The 20,600-nt window shown below is 42.2% G+C and overlaps 1 protein-coding gene across 1 annotated transcript; it reads right to left on the bottom strand.

The window, feature by feature from the left end:
- Nucleotides 1-1,982: 1,982 nt before the first annotated feature.
- On the bottom strand, nt 1,983-20,153 carry ERRFI1 (ERBB receptor feedback inhibitor 1). Its single transcript, XM_074975617.1, has 4 exons — nt 20,074-20,153; nt 5,379-5,574; nt 5,182-5,258; nt 1,983-4,530 (listed from the first exon to the last, which is right to left on the bottom strand). Exons 2-4 carry the CDS (start codon nt 5,501-5,503, stop codon nt 3,350-3,352), a joined length of 1,383 nt encoding a protein of 460 aa, XP_074831718.1. The 5' UTR covers nt 5,504-5,574; nt 20,074-20,153; the 3' UTR covers nt 1,983-3,349.
- Between the last annotated feature and the right edge of the window lie 447 nt (nt 20,154-20,600).

Raw genomic sequence — 20,600 nt, forward strand, 5'->3', positions numbered from 1 at the left:
CATGTGCTACGATAGGTCAGCTTGAAGAATGGCCACTTGCAAAGGAATGTTTTCTTCTTTCACAATGCTCACATTATTGCTGCTACTAAAGAGAATTAATGGATGATGAATACTAGAAACTAAGACCAGCTTCAATTATATTCAAATGAAGTCTCTTGCCCCCAATAAAATAGAATTACTGATGCTTGGGGCTACCACTTTCATAAACTTAAGATCACTCTGTTCATGCACTGAACGCTTCAGCTGTCATCTCTTCTTACCTGGTCTTCATAATGAGCTCTGAAGACTGGGATGACAAACTGCAGCAGCATTAAGATATCTACTTCTTAACTGTCAGTTTACCTGTGGTTTAGTACATTGTTCATCTGAGAAACCTCTGCTCAGGGCAGAGCTAACTCTCCAGCATTTTGGAAGCCAAGTGCTTTAAGGAGAGATTTGAAAGAGAAGGCAAAGACATAACATGGAGTTAGGGACAGACTTCCAAGCAGGTGGGGCCACATGGAGCAAGGTGTCGGGACATGAGCAGGAGGAATAGATGATGGTGGGGGTTAGTCATGCAGCTTTGATAGACCAGACAGGGTGAACAGACGGAAACAAAGAAACATTCCTAGTGAAGTGATACCTATTAGGATACAACATGGTTGATAATCAGCACTGAAAACAGGCTGTAATTTAGTGTTGCAGCTTGTTTGTCAGCTACAGCAGGAAGATACAAGAGAATGCCTGGTGAGTTGGAGCATGTGATTAACTAGAACTCCACTTTAACGACAGGCTGGAGCAGCAATTACCAAGTTCCTACCCTGCCCAAGAGGAATTCAGAAAAGCTTCTTTACTGTCACCTTGTACAAAACCCAAAACACAGAAACATGGCTAAAATGATGTATTCCAGTAGATCTCAAACTAGCAGAGAGAGAAGGGACAAGCTCATGGGGGTCAGCCCAGAGCTCACAATAGGACTAGAAAAAACAGGTAAGAGATTACTTAAAAACCACTTACCTTTCCTTTGGGCCCCCACAGTACCCCTCACTGCAGAAGGCTAGAGGGACAGCACAAGCCCAGCAACATGCATTTCCCTCCTCTCCTCCACTGGAGCTCAGTGAAGCTGCAAGTCCATATCTGACTGCCCTGATGGCACTAACAGCTTTCAACAGGGTTAGAGGAGATGGTGAAGTTACCATGCCACCAGATCTAGAGCACTGGTGGGAATTCGAGAGGTTCATGCAGGTGTAACCTAGAGGTCACTTGAACCATAAAACCTAAATAATTAGTATTTGTTGCAAAAGTAAAGAGCCCTAGGTGTGCCAATTCAGTCTGTATGAAATGCCAGTAAATGTGGACGTAGTTATCTTGAAATATCACTTGCCTACCTCACAGGGTTATTTGGACTTCAGCATGTGCTTAGATGACAAGATTATTAAGTCAGGGACTTGACCTGTACAGTGTTACCAGCTTCTTTCCCACTGAACAGGAGAATTAAGAGCTTAGCATTCACCTAGAAAAAAAACACATCCCTTTCCCTACCAGTCCTGTGTATACTTTTGAACTGTTTGAACTTCTGAGCTTTTCAGGTGAGAAATACTGTTGACTTCTCTTGTCTTCACCCAGCAGGTAACACACACAAACGGTGGGTACAACTGGAAACAGGTTTACTCATCTTGATAGGCTGTGCATCATGAATGTGCCAGTCAATGAAATGTGCCATACAAGCTAGACATTCCCTGAATTATACTGGCAAAGGTACACAATTAATTGAAACGAAACAGGAGAGAAGATGGTATGCAGTATAAAAGCAGTAGAAACCTTAACATTAGATCAAAAATTGCCAAAGTTAACAGTGGAGCCTTAAAATGCTAACACAACATTGTTTGCATTTGCGTGAATTTTCCTTTTAGGAAAACTGCACTGCAAACATGCATGATACTTGCATAAGCCATCAAATAAAATCAAAAAACATTGAATGTATCAATAAATAGTACATTTTAACTTTATTAAAGTCAAGACAACATTCAAAATAGTGAATACAATCCTTTTGTTCAATACTGTACATTGATGTGGAAATCAGTGCATTTTCTATAGCATGAATTTCACCTTCATTTAGTTTGTACTAAAAACATAAAAGTAAGCTTTAAAATAGCTCAAATATATCATTCATCAGTTTAAACTGTAAACAGCTTGCTCATGTCTAATTAGGAAGAGAACATTATGGTAATGTGCCTCCATTAATGAGCACCCCTTTTCTTGTGCTCATCTATAAGAGGATAACTATATGCACAAGAAATAGCTAATACATAAGTGTCGCATCTCACCGTCTCCAAACGGACCAGGGATGTAGCCTGTGCTTGGCCAGGGGGTGGGTAAGTAACCAAACAGAAAGAAGCAGTATCTGAAGCAAAGCTAGGTGTGACTGACAGTGTTTGTAAATTGAATTATGTTTAATTTACTTAAAAATTCAAAAACCACTCAACCGGGAAATACTGACTAGAAACCAGAACACAAGACCAGCTTGTGTTTTGATTTTGCATATAATACAGTCAGAAGTTTGTATACTAAAATGGGCATGTAATCATTGTCTATATACTAGCAATTATTTCCTGTAAGTTTTAGGACACTAACGTGCATTACTCAGACCCCCTTATGCACAGTAGAATGAGTGAAGGCTAGCAGTAAACTGATCCAAGTCTCTAGAAAAAGGTCTACAGAATTCTGCCATGTGCCTGTTAGCGAGTAAAAGAGACTCCAAAGAGGCACCATACAAAAAGCAGAAGTCTAACCCCTGTTGCAAGCTACCTCACTAAATTCTACTTATATCCTATTAAGTAGTCAAAATATCGACATTAAACAGTTTAGTACACTTGTAAGTCTAACAATGTCAATTTCCTTCTAGCCAAGATGACACATCCTAGCTTGAGAGCAGAATTTGTTTCCAGCAATACCATCTGCTGCAAAAGATTTTAAAATGCCACACTTATCATTTTGGAAATGCCTGTGATCTAAAACAAGAATACTATACTGCATTTTCTTCCCTGAACTTGGTTTTAGACATCAACTCAATTTTTTAATATGCTTTGAGAAAATATATTACTCTAAGATACCGTATTACTGGCCAACGTGGCTATGGTTACTCCATGTGTTTTGATAAATGCTTTAGTCTTCAGTTACACAGACCACAACAGGCTTAGTCCAAACAATTCAGAGAAATATGCAGCATAAAAAGGACTTTCCCACTGATACTCCACTTTTCTGCTGAAACAGGAAGAGTTGTATTACTTCATTATTTGGGAACCTTTCCTTGGATCTCAAAAATTTATCAACATGGTTAAGAACTATTCCAGTATAATCACCACCATGACTATGGAGAAACCACGTAAGACAGGTGTTTTCGTTTCACATGGCCAATAGTGTCCATTCTGGCTTTTGAGTCCTGCTTGGCCGAGGAATCACCAGACCAGGACTTAACTTCTGTGCTTGAGCTGGTTTCTTCTGCTTCTCTGAAGAACTTCTCATACTTGTCCAAATAGGGAGGCCTTTCAGGCAGCAGGTAGTAGTGTGTTGAACTGGCCTTCTTACCATTTTCAATAATGGGAAGAATGCAAGGGACTCTGCTTGCAGATCCCTCACTGTTTTGTCTTTGTAGAGCTTTGCTGCTGACATACTTTGGGTCAGGGGCAAAGCTCTGTGTGGGGGGCATGACCCCATTAAGGTACAATGGCAGACTTTTTGGGCTTGGTGTACGGGAATTGCTCCGTGATAGAGGTTCTCTTGGGGGCACTTTGGGAGGCCTGTCTTCATCGCTGTATGCACTAGAAGTGACTTCTGCTGACCACCTTCTATAATCTGGTTTGAGCACCCTAGGAGGTATGGGAACTCTAGGGGGTACCTCTGGTTTGTCATCAGAATTAGGAGAAGCTCTATTTAAGAGGCTATATATCCTCACTACTGGTTTATTAAATGATCCAGCTGGCCCTGAATGAGACCTCCGCAAACGCCTATGCAGCTGTTGTGGAGGAGGACATGTTGCTTGTGTACATCCATTTAAGTTAGTTTTAGATTTACCATCTTCAGTTTTAGGTCCTTCTGAGGCATCAAAATAGGCATAATTGATCTGTCCACAGCCCCTAAAGCTCCGTCTACTTGGAGTGCTAGATTTAAAAGGAGAAAACCCATAATCATCTAACAAAAAGTCAGTGTCTGAACTGGTTAAGAATTCCACCTCTCTGTCAATATCATCTGCAAAGAGGTCCACAGAAATGGGTAGCGGAGGTAGTGGTCTGGAACTGCGGTCATTGGAAGATCCACAAGAAAACTGAGGTGACCCACTCTTTGCTGGTGTATGAGGCGGTGTCTCTTCTGAACCACAGTCCACAGTTACTGACAGTCTGTTGAAACTAGGAACAAGATTATCTTCATGCTTTGAACTAAGCTGCTCAGTTTTGGGCCTAAAAGGAGATGAGCTGGATATCTGAGGTGGAACCCTGATGCAGCTTTCAGTAAAGCAGTAGTCATTTGCTGAGACTGGATTTGAAGTGTGCCCTAGAAGGGGAAAATAAAGTTAAGAATGTTTGCCTACCTCCCACACCACCATGAATTTGTGATAGTCTAGCCATTCACTTGCTCCCAATTAAACACCAAGAAAAAAAAGTGCTTCCTTAACTATAGTAACCTTGAAACTCCTCAACAATATTTAACAGGTCAGTGATTGTCCCATACATATAGCTTGACGTATGCAGCAGACTACCATTCCCAAGCAAACTTCACAGCATGTCTCCTCAGACAGAGGATTTTCAACACCACATAATTTATCTAAAGACTGGAGCACTGGTAGACTATGACAGATTTGTGACACAACAGATTAGACACAGGGACATCTCCACAGCAGATGTTTTAACATGCAGTTGATTTGCCCCTGCCACTTTGAAACCATTTCTACATAATTCTATTCCTGAGAGCAGGTACTGCTAAATATTTGACAACTTTACAGTCATGAAATATTTGTCCCAGAACAAATAAAGTATACTCGGGAAAAAGTCAAATACATTAGAAGAAAACCAAAGTGTTTAAACTGTCACTAGAGGGCAGCCTGGTGTCTAATGCCGGAAAGTCTCTCCTACTTCAGCTATTTAAAAGACAGATTTTCTTCAAAACCACTTCCAGTTGAAATCTATGTATCCCAAGTGTACATACCTACAGATGTACAGTGTTGCTGTGCTGATGGATGCAGACTGCATGCCATTGTTATAGGGTCCACATTAAAGAAAGTACTGAAAAGGAAAAAAATATTCTTAGTAAGTGAAAAATGAACAAGCAATTATATCAGTTAGCATCCACATGCTTGATAAGAACTCAAATCCATCTGCAGGCTTAACTTTTCCTCAACTTACTTTTCAAACCCATCATGGCTGCTCCAACAGGTTTTAAGATTCCCCATGCCTTGGCCATTATGGAGAAATCCAGTCTTTAAAGGAACACTCATCTCCTGAGAAGCAACTCCTGCTACTGACATCATGCCTTGCTCTACAATTCCTCCAAACTTTAGAAATCCACAGTTCTTGCCAGGTAGCCTGGAGCTTTCCTTCCCTTCAGCAAAGAGAAGAGTATAAGTACCAGTAAACAAACATCAGTCTCCTATTTTACATGCCAGCCAGTTCTGAATTAGTGACTCCTTTGTGCTGGGAGCTACTAGCCCAAGTTTCACAAATTAGAAGTGTTTGCACTTCTGTTTGTGACTGCAAAAACCAATCCAACAACTAGAAGTTCCGTAAGATTTGGGGGAGGGATAGCTCAGTGGTTTGAGCACTAGCTTGCTAAACCCAGGGTTGTGAGCTCAATCCTTGAGGGAACCATTTAGGGATCTAGGGCAAATAGATTTAAAAAAAAAAAAAAAAAAAAAAGGGATGGCACTTGTCCTACCAAGAGGGCAGGGGACTAGAGTCAATGACCTCCTGAAGTCCCTTCCAGTTCTATGAAATGCATACCTCCATACACATGATTTTCAAAATTCTGTAAAATAGCTGGTAAATGCAGCTAGAGGGGAATAAAGGGATTTCAAAACGTGCAGGGTCCTTTCGAAAAGGACCCCCCCGCCATGTAGCTGTGCTGAGCCATGCGCTCTCACAAGCAGTGCTTTCAAAGCACCACAGCTGGAAGTATGCAAATGCTAATGAGGCTCTGAATATTCAGTTCCATGCCTCATTAGTATTCTTCAATTTGGCCATTAGCATGGCCAAAACCTATCTTTGCCAAAAACATACAAACCTCCTTAAGTTGTTGCGATAAGTCATTTTGTCCAGGGTTTTAACTTAAACCAAATCACAACAGCCAAACTTCAAAGGTAATCCTTTGAAAGAAACCTCCTGAAAGACTGACTATGGAGTGACTGATTAAATCAGAAGTCTTGATCAATTCACAAGGGTTGCAGGTAACATTTGTCAGGTTTTCTCCCCATGTATCCCATGACAGTTCCAAACTAAAATCTAAATGTAGAGTTGTCCTTTTCTACTGATGATTGTTTAGAACAAAAAAGCAGTTCTGTAGCACTTTTAAGACTAACAAAATAGGTGATTTTTGTGAACATACAGATTAACACTGTTACCTCTGACTTGTTTTGAATGTGTGCTCAATAGCTTGTTAGACAAAAACCAAGCAATTCATTTAGAACAGGTCATCATGGAATATGTCGCTTTACAAGGTTTTGCTTGTGAACCCACTTAGTCTCACTACAGTGAGTAAAAGAGCACCTGTACATTCTGGGCATTGGAGAAATTGTAACTCAGTGGAAAGACTACATGAAGTGAAGGGAATTAAATGTAAGGCAGGGGAACCTCTGTCTTCTCAACCAGACCTACTACTTAAACCTTGTACCCCTTGCGCAGAATAAGTCATTTACAAGTCTCCTCTACCTCACTGTCTTGGAACAAAACTTCTAGTTGGGACCTCAAATCATTTTTGAACAGACAGTACAATATTTACATCATCATTGAGATATGTTTACTGAACATGATCAGTTCTTGTACATCTCTGGGGTCTGAAAGGAAACTCTCCAAAAAGGAAAGCCAAATTTGGATCTGGGACCAGACCATGTATTGGCATGCTTTGAGGGATGGAAAAAAGCTGTACTGTTGGTTACTTTGATCTTCAGCTTTTCAACATTCCATCTCCTAGAAAGCATGTTTAAGAATAAGTTATCAGTAGAGGGAATACCCTGTTCTTCTAAAGTTGCCTCCTGGTTCCTATCACACTGCAAGAGGTAGGTTCCACTCACCCATCTGCAGCTCTAGATAGATAAGATGCTCAACCCTAAGTAGAGACGCAAGGCAAATTCTCTAGAGTATTACTTTGTGCCTTAACACCAACTCTTGCTGCTATCTAGAGCAAACCATCTTCTCTGTCTGTTTCCTCAACTGTAAATCATGGGAAATACTGATTATTCAGCCTGACAAAGGTGAGGAGGTGAAATCTTTGCAAAACACTATCACTAAATACATTTATAACGCCCGATGAGAGCCAGTAATACAAGATAACACATCATGGAGTTTTTACCAAGTATGAATGAACATGCACACATTTGCACCAACAGAGTCAGTGCAGGTGGTTTCCTTCTTTCTGCCTCAATCCAAGTGTTTTAGAAATGTGACAGGCACTATAGATAGAAGAATGTCAGCCTTGCCCCAATGGAAAACAAATGGCTTTTTTACCCCCCTCCTGCCACACACCCCACATAAAAGTGCTGTACCATGATCTTTTAAAAAAAATAAAATAAAAAACCCCAAAACCTATTTCAGTTCATCAGGCCCAATTTCTATAAAAAGAAAGTAAGCTTATCTGAGACAAAGCAGCATTTAACTAAACCTTGTTCATTCTCACACCATTAAATAAAGTTAGAGACATTCCTAAAACAATGCAAGCCAGGCTGACAAAAAAATTATGATTAAAAAAGATACACATTTAAAAACCAATTAAAAAACTTACAGTAAATCAAATTATATAATTTAAATTAAACACAAATTAGTACACGTTTGCTGCCACTTGGTAAAGAAAGGTATACATACCACTGAATTAGTGGAAATTATAAGCTAAGTAAACCTTCCGCAGTAGAGTGTATTTTCATTTAGTTTATTCAACTTAAGTCTGTTCAACGTGTACTTCGGAAACTGACTGGGAGCTGAAAAGCAGGAAAGCCTGTTTTGCTTTGGTTTTTTAAATCTATGAAATCAAAGAGAGGTGCAAGCATGAGATCAAATAGTTCTAAAATTGAGGGCCTTATTGACGAGAAGCAATTATTTCAATTTACTGCCTTTAACAAATCAGTCCTATGCACAAAACAGGTTTTAATAAACTTATCTAGAACATTTAAAGGTAGTTCTAATTAAAATATTGGAATGTTTTATACCTTTGTAATTAAATTCCAATCTCCTTATAAATAGAGCTTGACAAGTCAGAAAGAAAAAAGAAATCTAGTAAATAAGAAATGGGCTACAGGTTGAACCGCTTTAATTGGGAACTCTCTCATCCAGCAAATTGTAATCCACCACAATTTTAGTTAGCTGGATGACCACTTCTGAGTGTGACCGAATTTCCCTGGTCCCATATAGTTAGTCTTCAGGCACTAGTCCTGGCTCAGTCTTCTGTGCTGTTCACTTATAATTTTACCCCTAAATGTTTTCTAAGAGTGCAGCAAGTAGCAGAAGTGTCGGTAACATGCTAGAAAATATTGACCTCCTCATCCAGCAAATTCTCTTGTCAGGCACTGGTCAGGGCCCCAGGATGCTCGACAAGAGATGTTCAACCTGTAGTTTCTAATAAAAAACCATTAAAATGAATAAAAATGTATGTTAAGATACAGAATTGCTTAAATAAAACTTGCATACCTACAGCGTATACTCCCAGTTAGCAAAACGTACTAGGGTCAGAGTAAAGTCTAGACTTTGTAGAAAATCAACGTGTGTTAATAGTTACCATCCAAGATGAAAAACATTTTTTAGGAAGTACATGAATAAGTAATTCCAGAAAGTGATTAAAGCCCTTTTTATTAGGTAGTAAGTAGCAAATGAGGTAAAGATACAGGAGATTCCAGCTGGAATGAGCTTAATATTTCAATTGCACAAGCCCAGACAGGTTTATCTACTACAGGTCTGTGACCGAGATAGGACAGTGATCCTTAAACTCAGTTTCATGTAGCATTAAAAAGATCAAATCACCTCTTACTGAGCAATTGTTCTAAGCTAGAAAGTTTGTTCTGATTGGAGCTTTGCTTGCATGTGTCATGAATCTTCATTAGTATTTTAAGTCTTCACTTGTTGCCTGGAGGACAAGTGCTAAATTTAGTAAGTTATTGAATATCATGAGGATTACATAACATAAGAATGGCCATACTGGGTCAGACCAAAGGTCCATCCAGCCCAGTATCCCGTCTGCCGACAGTGGCCAATGCCAGGTGCCTCAGAGAAGGAGAACAGAAGACAATGATCAAGTGATTTATCTCCTGCCATCTATCTCCTGCCCTTGTACTGAAGGCTAGGGCACCATACTTTATCCCTGGCTAATAGCCATTTATGGACCTAACCTGCAAAAATTTATCAAGCTCTTTTTTAAACCTTAATAGAGTCCTGGCCTTCACAGCCTCCTCTGGCAAGGAGTTCCACAGGTTGACTGTGCGCTGTGTGAAGAAAAAATTTCCTTTTATTAGTTTTGAACCTACTACTCATCAATTTCATTTGGTGTCCCCTAGTTCTTGTATTATGGGAAAAGGTAAATAATTTTTCTATATTCACTTTCTCCACACCATTCATGATTTTATATACCTCTATCATATCGCCCCTCAATCGCCTCTTTTCCAGACTGAAAAGTCCCAGTCTCTCTAGCCTCTCCTCATATGGGACCCATTCCAAACCCCTAATCATCTTAGTTGCCCTTCTCTGAACCTTTTCTAATGCCAATATATCTTTTTTGAGGTGAGGAGACCACATCTGCACGCAGTACTCAAGATGTGGGCGTACCATAGTTTTATATAGGGGAAGTATGATATCTTTTGTCTTATTATCTATCCCTAACATCCTATTTGCTTTACTAACTGCTGCTGCACACTGCGTGGATGTCTTCAGAGAACTATCCACTATAACTCCAAGATCCCTTTCCTGATCTGTCACAGCTAAATTTGACCCCATCATGTTGTACGTGTAATTTGGGTTATTTTTTCCAATGTGCATTACCTTACACTTACCCACATTAAATTTCATTTGCCATTTTGCTGCCCAATCACTCAGTTTGACGACATCTTTTTGTAGTTCTTCATAATCCCTTTTGGTTTTGACTGTCCTGAACAACTTGGTGTCATCTGCAAACTTTGCCACCTCACTGCTTACCTCATTTTCTAGATCATTGATGAACAAGTTGAACAGGATCGGTCCCAGGACTGACACCTGGGGAACACCACTAGTTACCCCCCTCCATTGTGAAAATTTACCATTTATTCCAACCCTTTGTTTTCTGTCTTTTAACCAATTCCCAATCCATGAAAGGATCTTTCCTCCTATCCCGTGACCGCCTAATTTACATAAAAGCCTTTGGTGTTGGACCGTGTCAAAGGCTTTCTGGAAATCTAGGTATATTATGTCCACTGGGTGCCCCTTGTCCGCATGTTTATTAACCCCTTCAAAGAATTCTAATACATTAGACAGACACGACTTCCCACGGCAGAAACCATGCTGACTTTTGCCCAACAATTTGTGCTCTTCTACGTGCCTTGCAATTTTATTCTTTACTATTGTTTCTACTAATTTGCCTGGTACGGATGTCAGACTTATTGGTCTATAATTGCCAGGGTCTCCTCTAGAGCCTTTTTTAAATATTGGCGTTATATTGGCCATCTTCTAGCCATTGGGTACTGAAGTGGATTTAAAGGATAGGTTACAAACCACTGTTAACGTTGCAATTTCACATTTGAGTTCTTTCAGAACCCTTGGGTGAATACAGTCTGGTCCTTGAGACTTGTTACTATTCAGCTTATCAATTAACTCCAAAACCTCCTCTAATGTCACTTCAAACTGGGAGAGCTCCTCCCAGATTCAAAAATGCACTTTAAATAATCTATAGTCTAAAAATCCTGAGTGGGTCCAAACATCCACACCTTTTTCTGATTTAACCAGGTGATTTTGCATCTTTGTGTTTAAAAGATCTGACAAGACCAGAGAGAAGTGTCTGTTGCTTTTTTTTTTTGGTTTGTTTTTTTGTTTAAAGATAAGATGGGAAAGACTGGTGTTTAAATCATTTGAAAGCACATGTGGAGTAGTGCTTGCTCTCATTATGTGAAAAAGCCTACAGAGATTTTAAGAGGAACAACCTCCCGCCTGCTTCCATGCCAAAACCACTAGTGTTAATTAGCGGTGTGTGAGCCTCCTAATATACTACCTAAATCTCAGATTCTTGAGAGACTGCACAACTATTACTGCACAGAAATCCCCTTGGAATTCTAAGCTTGACTTTCAATAGGCACTTAAACATTACATTCTAGAAAAAGGTATTTTTCCAATCACCTAGCTTTCTGAATTAAAAAATGAAGACCAATTGTGTGTTCAAAGCACATTCACTTCCAAGAACAATCTTTGTAAATTCATAGCTGACCTACCTTTACATTTAATTACCAAAAGGTGAATGGATTGTTACAAAATTGTCTGAACTTCCTACATTAAACATTAGGAAAAAGAGGACAACCACCATGTTTTCCCTTACTATCAAGTCAGTTTTACCTGTTTGCAACCTGACTGAGTCCCGGCTACTATTTTAAAATACATAAAATGTTTACTATTGTGAATTTGAAGCTTAGTAAAGAACAAGCCCTGAGAATCTATTAAACAGTTGCATTAACTCTTGAATTTGGTGTTACTCAAGGTTACTAAGGAATGTATACTTGAAAAAGTTCATAAAACCAAGAACACCACATTAATTCGCTGCATGAATTAATTTGATCAAGAAGATGGGGCAAGACTATTGTTATGGGCACAGTACCTGGGTTTGTAGTTAGCAATCTTCTATAAATACTTAAGTTTTAGAACAAAAAGCAGACAAGTAGCACTTTAAAGACTAGCAAAATAGTCTTTAAAGTGCTACTTGACTGCTTTTTGTTTTGATAAGTTTTAGACTGTCTCTGTCAGTGATGTTTGTTCAAGAGCCTTGCCCCCCACTTCAACAGCCTACAGACCATGGGGGGTGGTTTTCAGGAGGAAAGGACAGCCCCCAGAGCCTGCTTCGCCTCTCCTGACATCCTGTAGGACACAGGGGGCAGTGAAGGTTGGGGACAACCCTCAGTGCTTGGCCAGTCCCTGGTGGGGTGCTTCGAACAGGCTGGAGGGGACTACTGGAGGTTAGCTCTCAAAGCGTTATCCCCACTAGACCATTGCAGGCCTGGGGTGGGTCAGCTGGAGTTCAGGGTTGGCCCACTAAGTGCTGCCGCACCCCCAACAGGCTGCAGAATGGGGCAGCCACTACCCCAAGCAACAACGCCTGAAGCAGCTAGATGCATGGGGTCTGCTACATCTCTCAGCCTGCAGGCCAGGGGAGGTGGCAGCCAACCCACTGTGCACCAACACCCATCCCACAAGCACACAGCCCCAGATCCCTTGCTCCCAGGATGCATCGCTGGCTGGGGAGCAGTGTCGCCCTGGCCCACTCAGGATGAGCAACAGCAGTAGCAGTGTCACCCTTGCTCCCATGGGTAGCCCTGGTAACCTCCCCCCACCCCCAATCCTGAGACCCCTGAACATAATTTACTATAGAGGAGAGCTACCGTTAGTTCCTGCATCAGTAACTAAGTTCTGAGACCAAAGCTAAAGGAAAACAGGTCTGTGGCAGTTTGACCAGCCATCACTCTCCAGCATTGTTAAGCAACTACACAAGGGGAGAACTAAATTTAAAATCATTCTTCCCGGACCATATTGCCATAAGTATATTGGCATGTTTGACTACAAAAACAGCCATACTGGCTCAGACTAAAGGTCCAGTTAGCCCCATATCCTGTCTTTCAACAGTGGCCAATGCCAGGTGCCCCAGAGGGAATGAACAGAACAAGCAATCAAGTGATCCATACCCTGTTGCCCATTCTCAGCTTCTGACAAACACAGGCTAAGGACACTGTTTTGGCCATCCTGGTTGATAGCCTTTGATGGTCCTATCCTCCATGATTTTACCTAGATCATGGTCTCCCAAAATGGGGGGGCGTGCCCACCCACACAGGTATGAAGAAATTCTTGGGGGCATGAGGCAACCCCCCCAATCATTCCCTCCACACAAAGAAAGCTGGAAGCCAGGCCAGCTCTCTCACCCCCTGCCATTTTATGTGCGTGACCCAGCACAGCCGCTATAAAAAGCGGGCAGCTGGTGAAGAGCCACATGGAGCTAGCTGCCTCTTACAAAGGTGAGTGAGTATGGGCTGGGGACAGGAGAGGAAAGAGGATGTGGGTGCCTGGGGGACTGGTGGTGCCTGACTTTGGGGGAGGGCAGAATCTTGGAGGGTGGGGCTCACAGGGCTTGGGCAACCAGCTTGCAGGGCTCATGGGGCTTGGGTAGCTGGCTTGGGCATCATGGGACTCAACTGGCTCAGGTTTGCAGGCGGGCGGCTGGCCCTGGCAGCATGGGGCTTGGGTGGCTGGCCCCGGCAGCATGGGGCTTGGGTGGCTGGCCCCGGCAGCGTGGGGCTCAGATGGGTGGCTGGCCCCGGCAGCGTGGGGCTCAGTCAGCTCTGACAGTGCAGGGCTCAGGCAGCTAGGGCTGCACTAGACACCTGCAAGGGCCCAAAAAAGATTTGTACTTTTAATTTTAAGCAACATTTTTATATCAAGTTTGTGTTTACTTTAAATTACAAATTCATTTTTTGTAAAAGGGGGTTGGACGATGGTAAAGAAGAGGTGAGAGGGCATGAGGGTTTCTCTAAAGGGATGCATAACGCCAAAAAGTTTGAACCACTGACTTAGATAATTTTTGAAGCCTGTTATAGTTTTAGCCTTCACAAACATTCAGAAGAGGAGTTCCTCAGGCTGTCTTGTGTGAAGAAATACTTTGTTTACGCCTGTTACCTATTTGAGGACTCTTCCTTACTTTCTTCATACCAGTCATGATTTTATAGGCCTCTATCATACCCCACATCCCCTTCTTTTCTTTTCTTTTCCAAGGTGAAAAGTTAATCTTATTAATCTCCCCTCATATGAGGGTCATTCCATACCCCTAATAATTTTTGTTGCCCTTTTCAGAACTTTCTCCACAGTGCCAAGGTATCTTTCTTGAGATGAGATGACCACATATGCATGCAGTATTCAAGATGCGCACGTACCATGTATTTATATAAAGGCAATAATATATTCTCTACCCCTTTTTAAAAGATTCCTAACTTTCTGTTTTGACTGCTGCTGCATATTAAGTGGATGTTTACAGAAAACTATCCACAACAATGCCAAGATCTCTCAAGTGATAAACTAATTTAGTTCCCATTGTTTTGTATTATAGCTGCATACATGTTAAGATAGTATGGAATATATGACATGGCCTATGGAGATTTTTTTTTTTTTAAAGCAGCTCTCCTTCCAAAAAAAAAAAAAAAAAAAAAAATCTAAGCACATACTACAATTATACTGCAGCTACAATATTTTTTATGTCTGACCAGAAATGAAAATGTGAATTCCATTTGTCAACTCCAATTCAATTTATTGTGATCTTGCAGCAATGTTTATCAGACTGCACCCTTCCCCCTGCAAGCTAGGGACTATTTATGTAACATTTTTTGTTATGTGACAGGGAACCATCACCACAGTACTCAAATCTGATAGGTACAGTTTAGTCTCCTGTGCATTAGGTGCACCACACAATGGATTTTGATGCATTTAGCAGTAAAAACAGGTGAATGCCTATACAAAACTTGAACAGAGGCTTACACATGCCTCTGTGTGATTCCACTTACTAAAGTGTTAACAGTTCATGCTTTACAATAGGAATTAAAAGCTGCATTAATCTATTATATATTCTTGGAAGAGAAATAATGGCTACTTTAAAGCAGCAAGACCACACATTATGTTCTTAACCTAATTTTACTCACCTTCCCACCACATATCATTAACAAACCTCAGAAGCAATACTTAGGAGGGGCACATTTTTGTCATACAAGTCATTTGTTCTGCTTACTCTTCCTTATTTGACAGTATGATGTCATTTCCTTCTATGGCATACTTTTAGAAGACCTGTTAATTTGGAATGATAGCTAACCCTTTGTGCTCTTTTAACTATTTCAGATCCTAATTAGACTTTAGGAAGCTTAGTGATATCACTGTTTACTTCACTTCCTGAACTTCATGACTAGTTTTCATAATTAGGCTCTCCGTCTAGTTTCTCCTGTGGTCATTATGTAATTGTTAGGTGATTGTCCCTTTATTACCAACCAAATGCTAAAACTCACATCAGACAAAACAATCCCAAAAACATGGCTTGTTTAATAGCATTTGTTCCAGACAATCTTTTGCAGAGCCTGGTAAGCATGCTCAGTGCTCTTCAGAATAGAAAGACAGTCCATAACCCACAGCAGCAATTTAAATCGCACACTAATTCATGTGACCAAGACTTTAAACTTAACTATTTTGATTTTTCAACTGTGGACATCAACATTATATAAACAAAACAGTCTTGTCACAATATTAGATACATTTTATACACACTTTCTAATGCTGAATAGGTTCTCTCTCAATCTTGAAAAGTTTCACAAAGGAATCATGCTGTAGAAAGGGGGTTATCCGAAGAGTGATAGCTTGGCGCACACAGAAAGGCAGGCTGTTCAAAGCATAGAGGGTGGCAAGAGAGTGAAGACAAAGGAATAAATAGCACCTTGGAAAGAGATGGACTGTAGGCAGAAATATGCAGAGGTGAGAAGAAGCACAGTTGTACAGTAGCTTCAATTTGTGGCAGGAAAACAGCCAAATTATGCGACAGAGCTGTGGTTATTTCTCCAAAACTCTGGCTTGAGCAATTATTATTCCCATTGTGGAACAGGTGTAGTTAGATCCCAAACTTTAAGTGTTTGTTGTGTTTGGCTGCAGTTATGTTGAGAAGTTAGGCCATACTAAATGTTGCTCCTCTGTGTACTGTATTACAGCTAGATGGGAAAAACATTTAATTCTTTCACAAGCAGGAAGAGAAGGCTCCTAAGATTTTTATTTCACTTCTTGTAGATGGTAATTGACAAATTAGGGTCTGACCCATGGGAGTTTTAGCACTGGACATGAAAATAGAAATTGGATTTGGTATCTACCATTCATAGGAGACTTAGCCCATATTTTAACTGTACCTGTTTGGGTGGTCAAAAAACAGCATTTGGAGGAGCTGCAAATGGAAGACTGAAAATTCATCATGAACAGAAATAAACACCCCGACACTACTTGTTAGATTTCTGACATATAGCAGTAGTTCCTAAACTCTCCCAACTGCTGTCCCCCTTTCAGGGGTCTGCTTTCATTTCTGGGCAGTAGGGCTCAGGACTCAGCTTCAGTGTGTATGTTAGCTTCACGGGGCCTTGCATGTCAGCCCTACTGCCAGCCATGCACTTATAAACCCTAAACTCACCCTCAGGTTGAGAAATTGATGTAGTATGTAGAACAGGATAGACAAGTCATTCCCTACATGAAAATTTCATTTATACTGGACTTTGCAAATACTTTGTAAAATACTGTTGTAAAATAGGCAAATATCTAGAGGAGTTGACACAGCCCCCAGAAGACCCCTTAGTACAGTGTATACAGCCAACTTGCATTTAAAAATTAAGCACATCGCTGAGTGTATAATTGGCTCAAATTCTAACCACATTAGAGAAATTCCACAGTATTGTATCAGAAAATTCAAAATTAAGACTTTTCAGTTCTACAATACATGGTGTGCTGGAAGCAGGAAAGATGCTGCAAAACATCTCTCTCTGCAAAAAGAAAGGCATTAAATGCCTAAAGAAGCCTGTCAACTTTCCTTACAGGGCACACTTGATGAAAGAGTATTGCAACGCTCCAGGAGGTTGACAGATATTTAAATATGCCAGTTAATAGAGAATAGCTGCAGGAGACACCAGCAGGGTGTCAATGCTCCCCATTCATAACAAAATTCAGCTCCCCTTGCCTCCCCGCCCCCAGTGCTGGCTGCCGCTCAACCTCTTCTGATACACATCCATGGGGAGCTACTTACTTACGGGGTGCCGCACTAGGCAGCGGATGCTGGGTGGGAGAGTGGAGGAGACAGTCAGCTGTGCACACGCACGCACACTAGAGGGATGCAAGGCAGGCACTGAGTGGAATAGCCCCTGAGGGGTGGGCATTACTCTACTGCTCAGTTCTGCTCTCTGAGGGGGAAGCAGTGTCACAGCTTGAGGCAGTTGAGAGTTCCAATCGATCAAATACCAGATAAAACAGAGTTTACTGTATTTGGATTTTAAAAGGTAACGTTCAAAATGCAGATAAATGGGCTTCTGGGCCTTCTTTATGTATTTTAGAGAAAGTAAAAGAGCCAGAGAGACACAAAGTATTCTGCTTGATTTCTACATGAGAAATGCAGACAGTGTCTGCCCTGGAAGATACTACTGCATCAGGCTGATTAGCCATCAGCTAACTCACAAATAAGAGGGTAAGGAAGATGTCCTGCTTGTTATCGAGTGACTGCCAAGAAAAATATCACAAGAGAGACTGAAAGAAGGGAGACTTCAGTCTGGCTATTTAAAATGTAGGGATCTGTTTGTTTTTGCTACTACCTATTTTAACTCCTGTGTCTACTCAGCACTTAGGACAAAGGCTGCCTTTGTTAAAGGCTCATCCCCCTCCCCCTTCAATTAATTTGTAGGAGTTCACAATAAGCACCTTAGACAAGCCCCTACTCCCTGCCTCTCTGCACCAAGATTAGGCAATAGTCTCGAAAGGGTAGGAAAGCCAGATTTAATACTCCTGTGCTTTTCAAAAGGTCAAGAAACTTCTAGCTTCTTTCAGATCTTCCTACCATATTAAAGGCAACACACACCCACACCGAATTGTGGAGTAGAGGTCATTTTTAAAAATGGATTTCAGTATGTTGCTGGCACTTGGATACAGACCCATAAAAAACCAAACCACACAGATGGTATAAAGAACGCCTCTGAACACTAGTTTGCATCCTACAAACACTGTACCATGGAGTCAGACATCTGTCACTGACCTTGTACCTCAAAGCCTTCACAAGTAAGGATAGTATATTGCATGGCAGACCAGGTATCATAGCTAAATTATACTATTAAGGACAATCAAGTTTCTGAGACACTATACACAATTCATAGTGTCTAATTAGAGTAGCATATGCTCATAGGAAGTATACAGAACAAATAAGTAGAAAAAGTGTAGTTAGTGTAAGGTGCCATCAATTTTTTTTTTTAAATGAAGTGTTGTCTTTGATTTAGGACTTACAAAGTGGCTATTTTGGGAAAAAAAAGAAAAACCCATGTTAACGACTAGAGTGACCAAGAAAACTTGTCCTCAGAAATTAAGTGTAGAAAAAGCATCATCTGAACACAAAATGTGCTTTCAGTTTACTTAAGGATTAGTAACCAGACAAGTGGAAAAAAAAAGTTGCCACTAACCACTCTGATTCAGCCCAAAGGAAAAAAAAATAGTTAACTCCTGAAAACAGAAGTATACAATGGAAATACTAGACCTGTAACTTACCACATTAAAGTGTGCCTCAATAAGTTACAAAAACTAGTTACTTCACAAGTTTGTCTAAAACTGACGTCCAAACAGCTTCCTTTCCATAAAGCATATATGCTGGTACAGTTTCAATTATACTATCCCTTACTCCCTTAACTCTACAGCTAGGCGAGTCAACTAAAGAGTCAGGAAGCTGTAAGTGCAATTTTAGTTATTAGCTTTCAAAGAAACAAATTGCTTGTTATCTCTCAAGGTCTCTCTATGCATTACAAAAGGTCTTGTTAAGATGTCACCACTTCAGGACACAAAATGAAGGTATCAATGGGGTGGTAACACTTAAGCATACTGAAGTCACTGGGACAGATGTGAATCAAGCGACATAAGTGCTTGTAGGATACATTGCTTAAAACTGAATATTCTACACTGGGTATTTTCCTACTTGTCTAAATTAACATAATTGACTAACCTGCTGTTTGTTTAAAGAGCACTAAACATCTACTATGAAACCAGCTTAAACAAACATTTTCAGGAAAATGTTTTCCTTCCAGCCCAATTTCAAAAGCCAAATCTTTAGTGAACCTTTGCACCTGAACATCTTATTATCAGAGTGATAAATGTGACAGACGAAAGGACAAGACATAAATGTCAGCTTTTTCAGAAAAAAAAACTTATTTTTGGATCCAAACCATCTTATATTCAAATACTGGCAAGTGACTCAGAAGCAAGATGGTTTTGTAACATGGGTTGCCTAAGAAAAGAACGTTGCACACTTCCTTTAAACCCTTCAAGGGCCACTGCGAGTAGCCTAAAAGAAGTTGAAAATCAATGGTGCGGACTGGCTAGAAGACTTCGAGCCCCTTACCTTCCAGAGCCGAGGGCGCAGACTTCAGAGTCACACGCTAGCCAAAACTTTGGAGCAGAGCTCCGGGAAGCCTAGTACAGTAAAAGGAGCTCTCGGCTCCCGCCCCGGGCCTCAGCCCAAGCTCCAGGCACACAACCCCGCCGAAGCGGGCCCAAGGCGCCGAGCCAAGGGACCAGGACTCAGCTACCCATCCCTCCCTGGGCTCGCCCCACCTGGGCGCAGGTGCGGCCGCCCCCGGGCAGCTGCGGCCCGGCCGAGCCTCGGTGCATGACTAACCCGCCAGACACAGGCTGCCGCTGCCGCTGCCGCCGCCGCCGCCGCCGCCTACAAGGGCGCTCCAGGCCCGCCGTACAGCCAGCAGCGGCCTCCCCGGGTGCTGCAGGCAAAGCCGGGCGCGAGGAGCCGGCATCCGCACAGCCTCACAACCGGGCCCGGCCGCCATGGCAGCGTGTCCTCCCGAGAGCGACGCCCAGAGACGCGAGGACCGAGCCAGGGGAGCTCCCGGCGCAGTCCTGCCAGGCGGCACTGACTCACCCCGACAGCGTCCTGGCTCCGCATAGCCCTGCCCGGCGTGCGAACACTGCGCGCCTTCCCCACCACGCCAACCAGCACCCTGCAACTGCAGGCAGCGGCTCGCCGCCGCTGTACTTATAGTGGTGGGCGGGGCCATCTGGCCGGCCTCGCCCCCTGCTGTCATTGGCTTCCGAGACAGCCTTAAAGGGGCGAGGGGTCCCGCGCTGCGGCGCATTTCCGTGGCACGTTTAACTGGGCCCTGAAGTCCCGCGTGCGCGGAGAAGCCTCCGTCCGCCAGTGGAACCTGCGGCCCGGGGAGCCCGATGATTGCAGCGCCAACAGCGTTCAGCGTGTCAGGCTCGCCCCCGGGCTGGCTAGGGCCTCGCTACGGCGCATGGTGCGTCGGGGGGAGGAGGCGGCTCCGGGCTCCCTGGTGCTCCAGGCCGTGGTGGCTAACAGGGGGGGTTTCCAGGAGAGTGGCCTGGCCTGGCCTGGCCGCACCCATGGTGCGCGGATGCTGGGAAACTCTGGCCTGTGCTATCTCATGG

This window comes from Carettochelys insculpta, chromosome 23 (assembly GCF_033958435.1).
Source record: "Carettochelys insculpta isolate YL-2023 chromosome 23, ASM3395843v1, whole genome shotgun sequence".
Taxonomy (NCBI): domain Eukaryota; kingdom Metazoa; phylum Chordata; order Testudines; family Carettochelyidae; genus Carettochelys; species Carettochelys insculpta.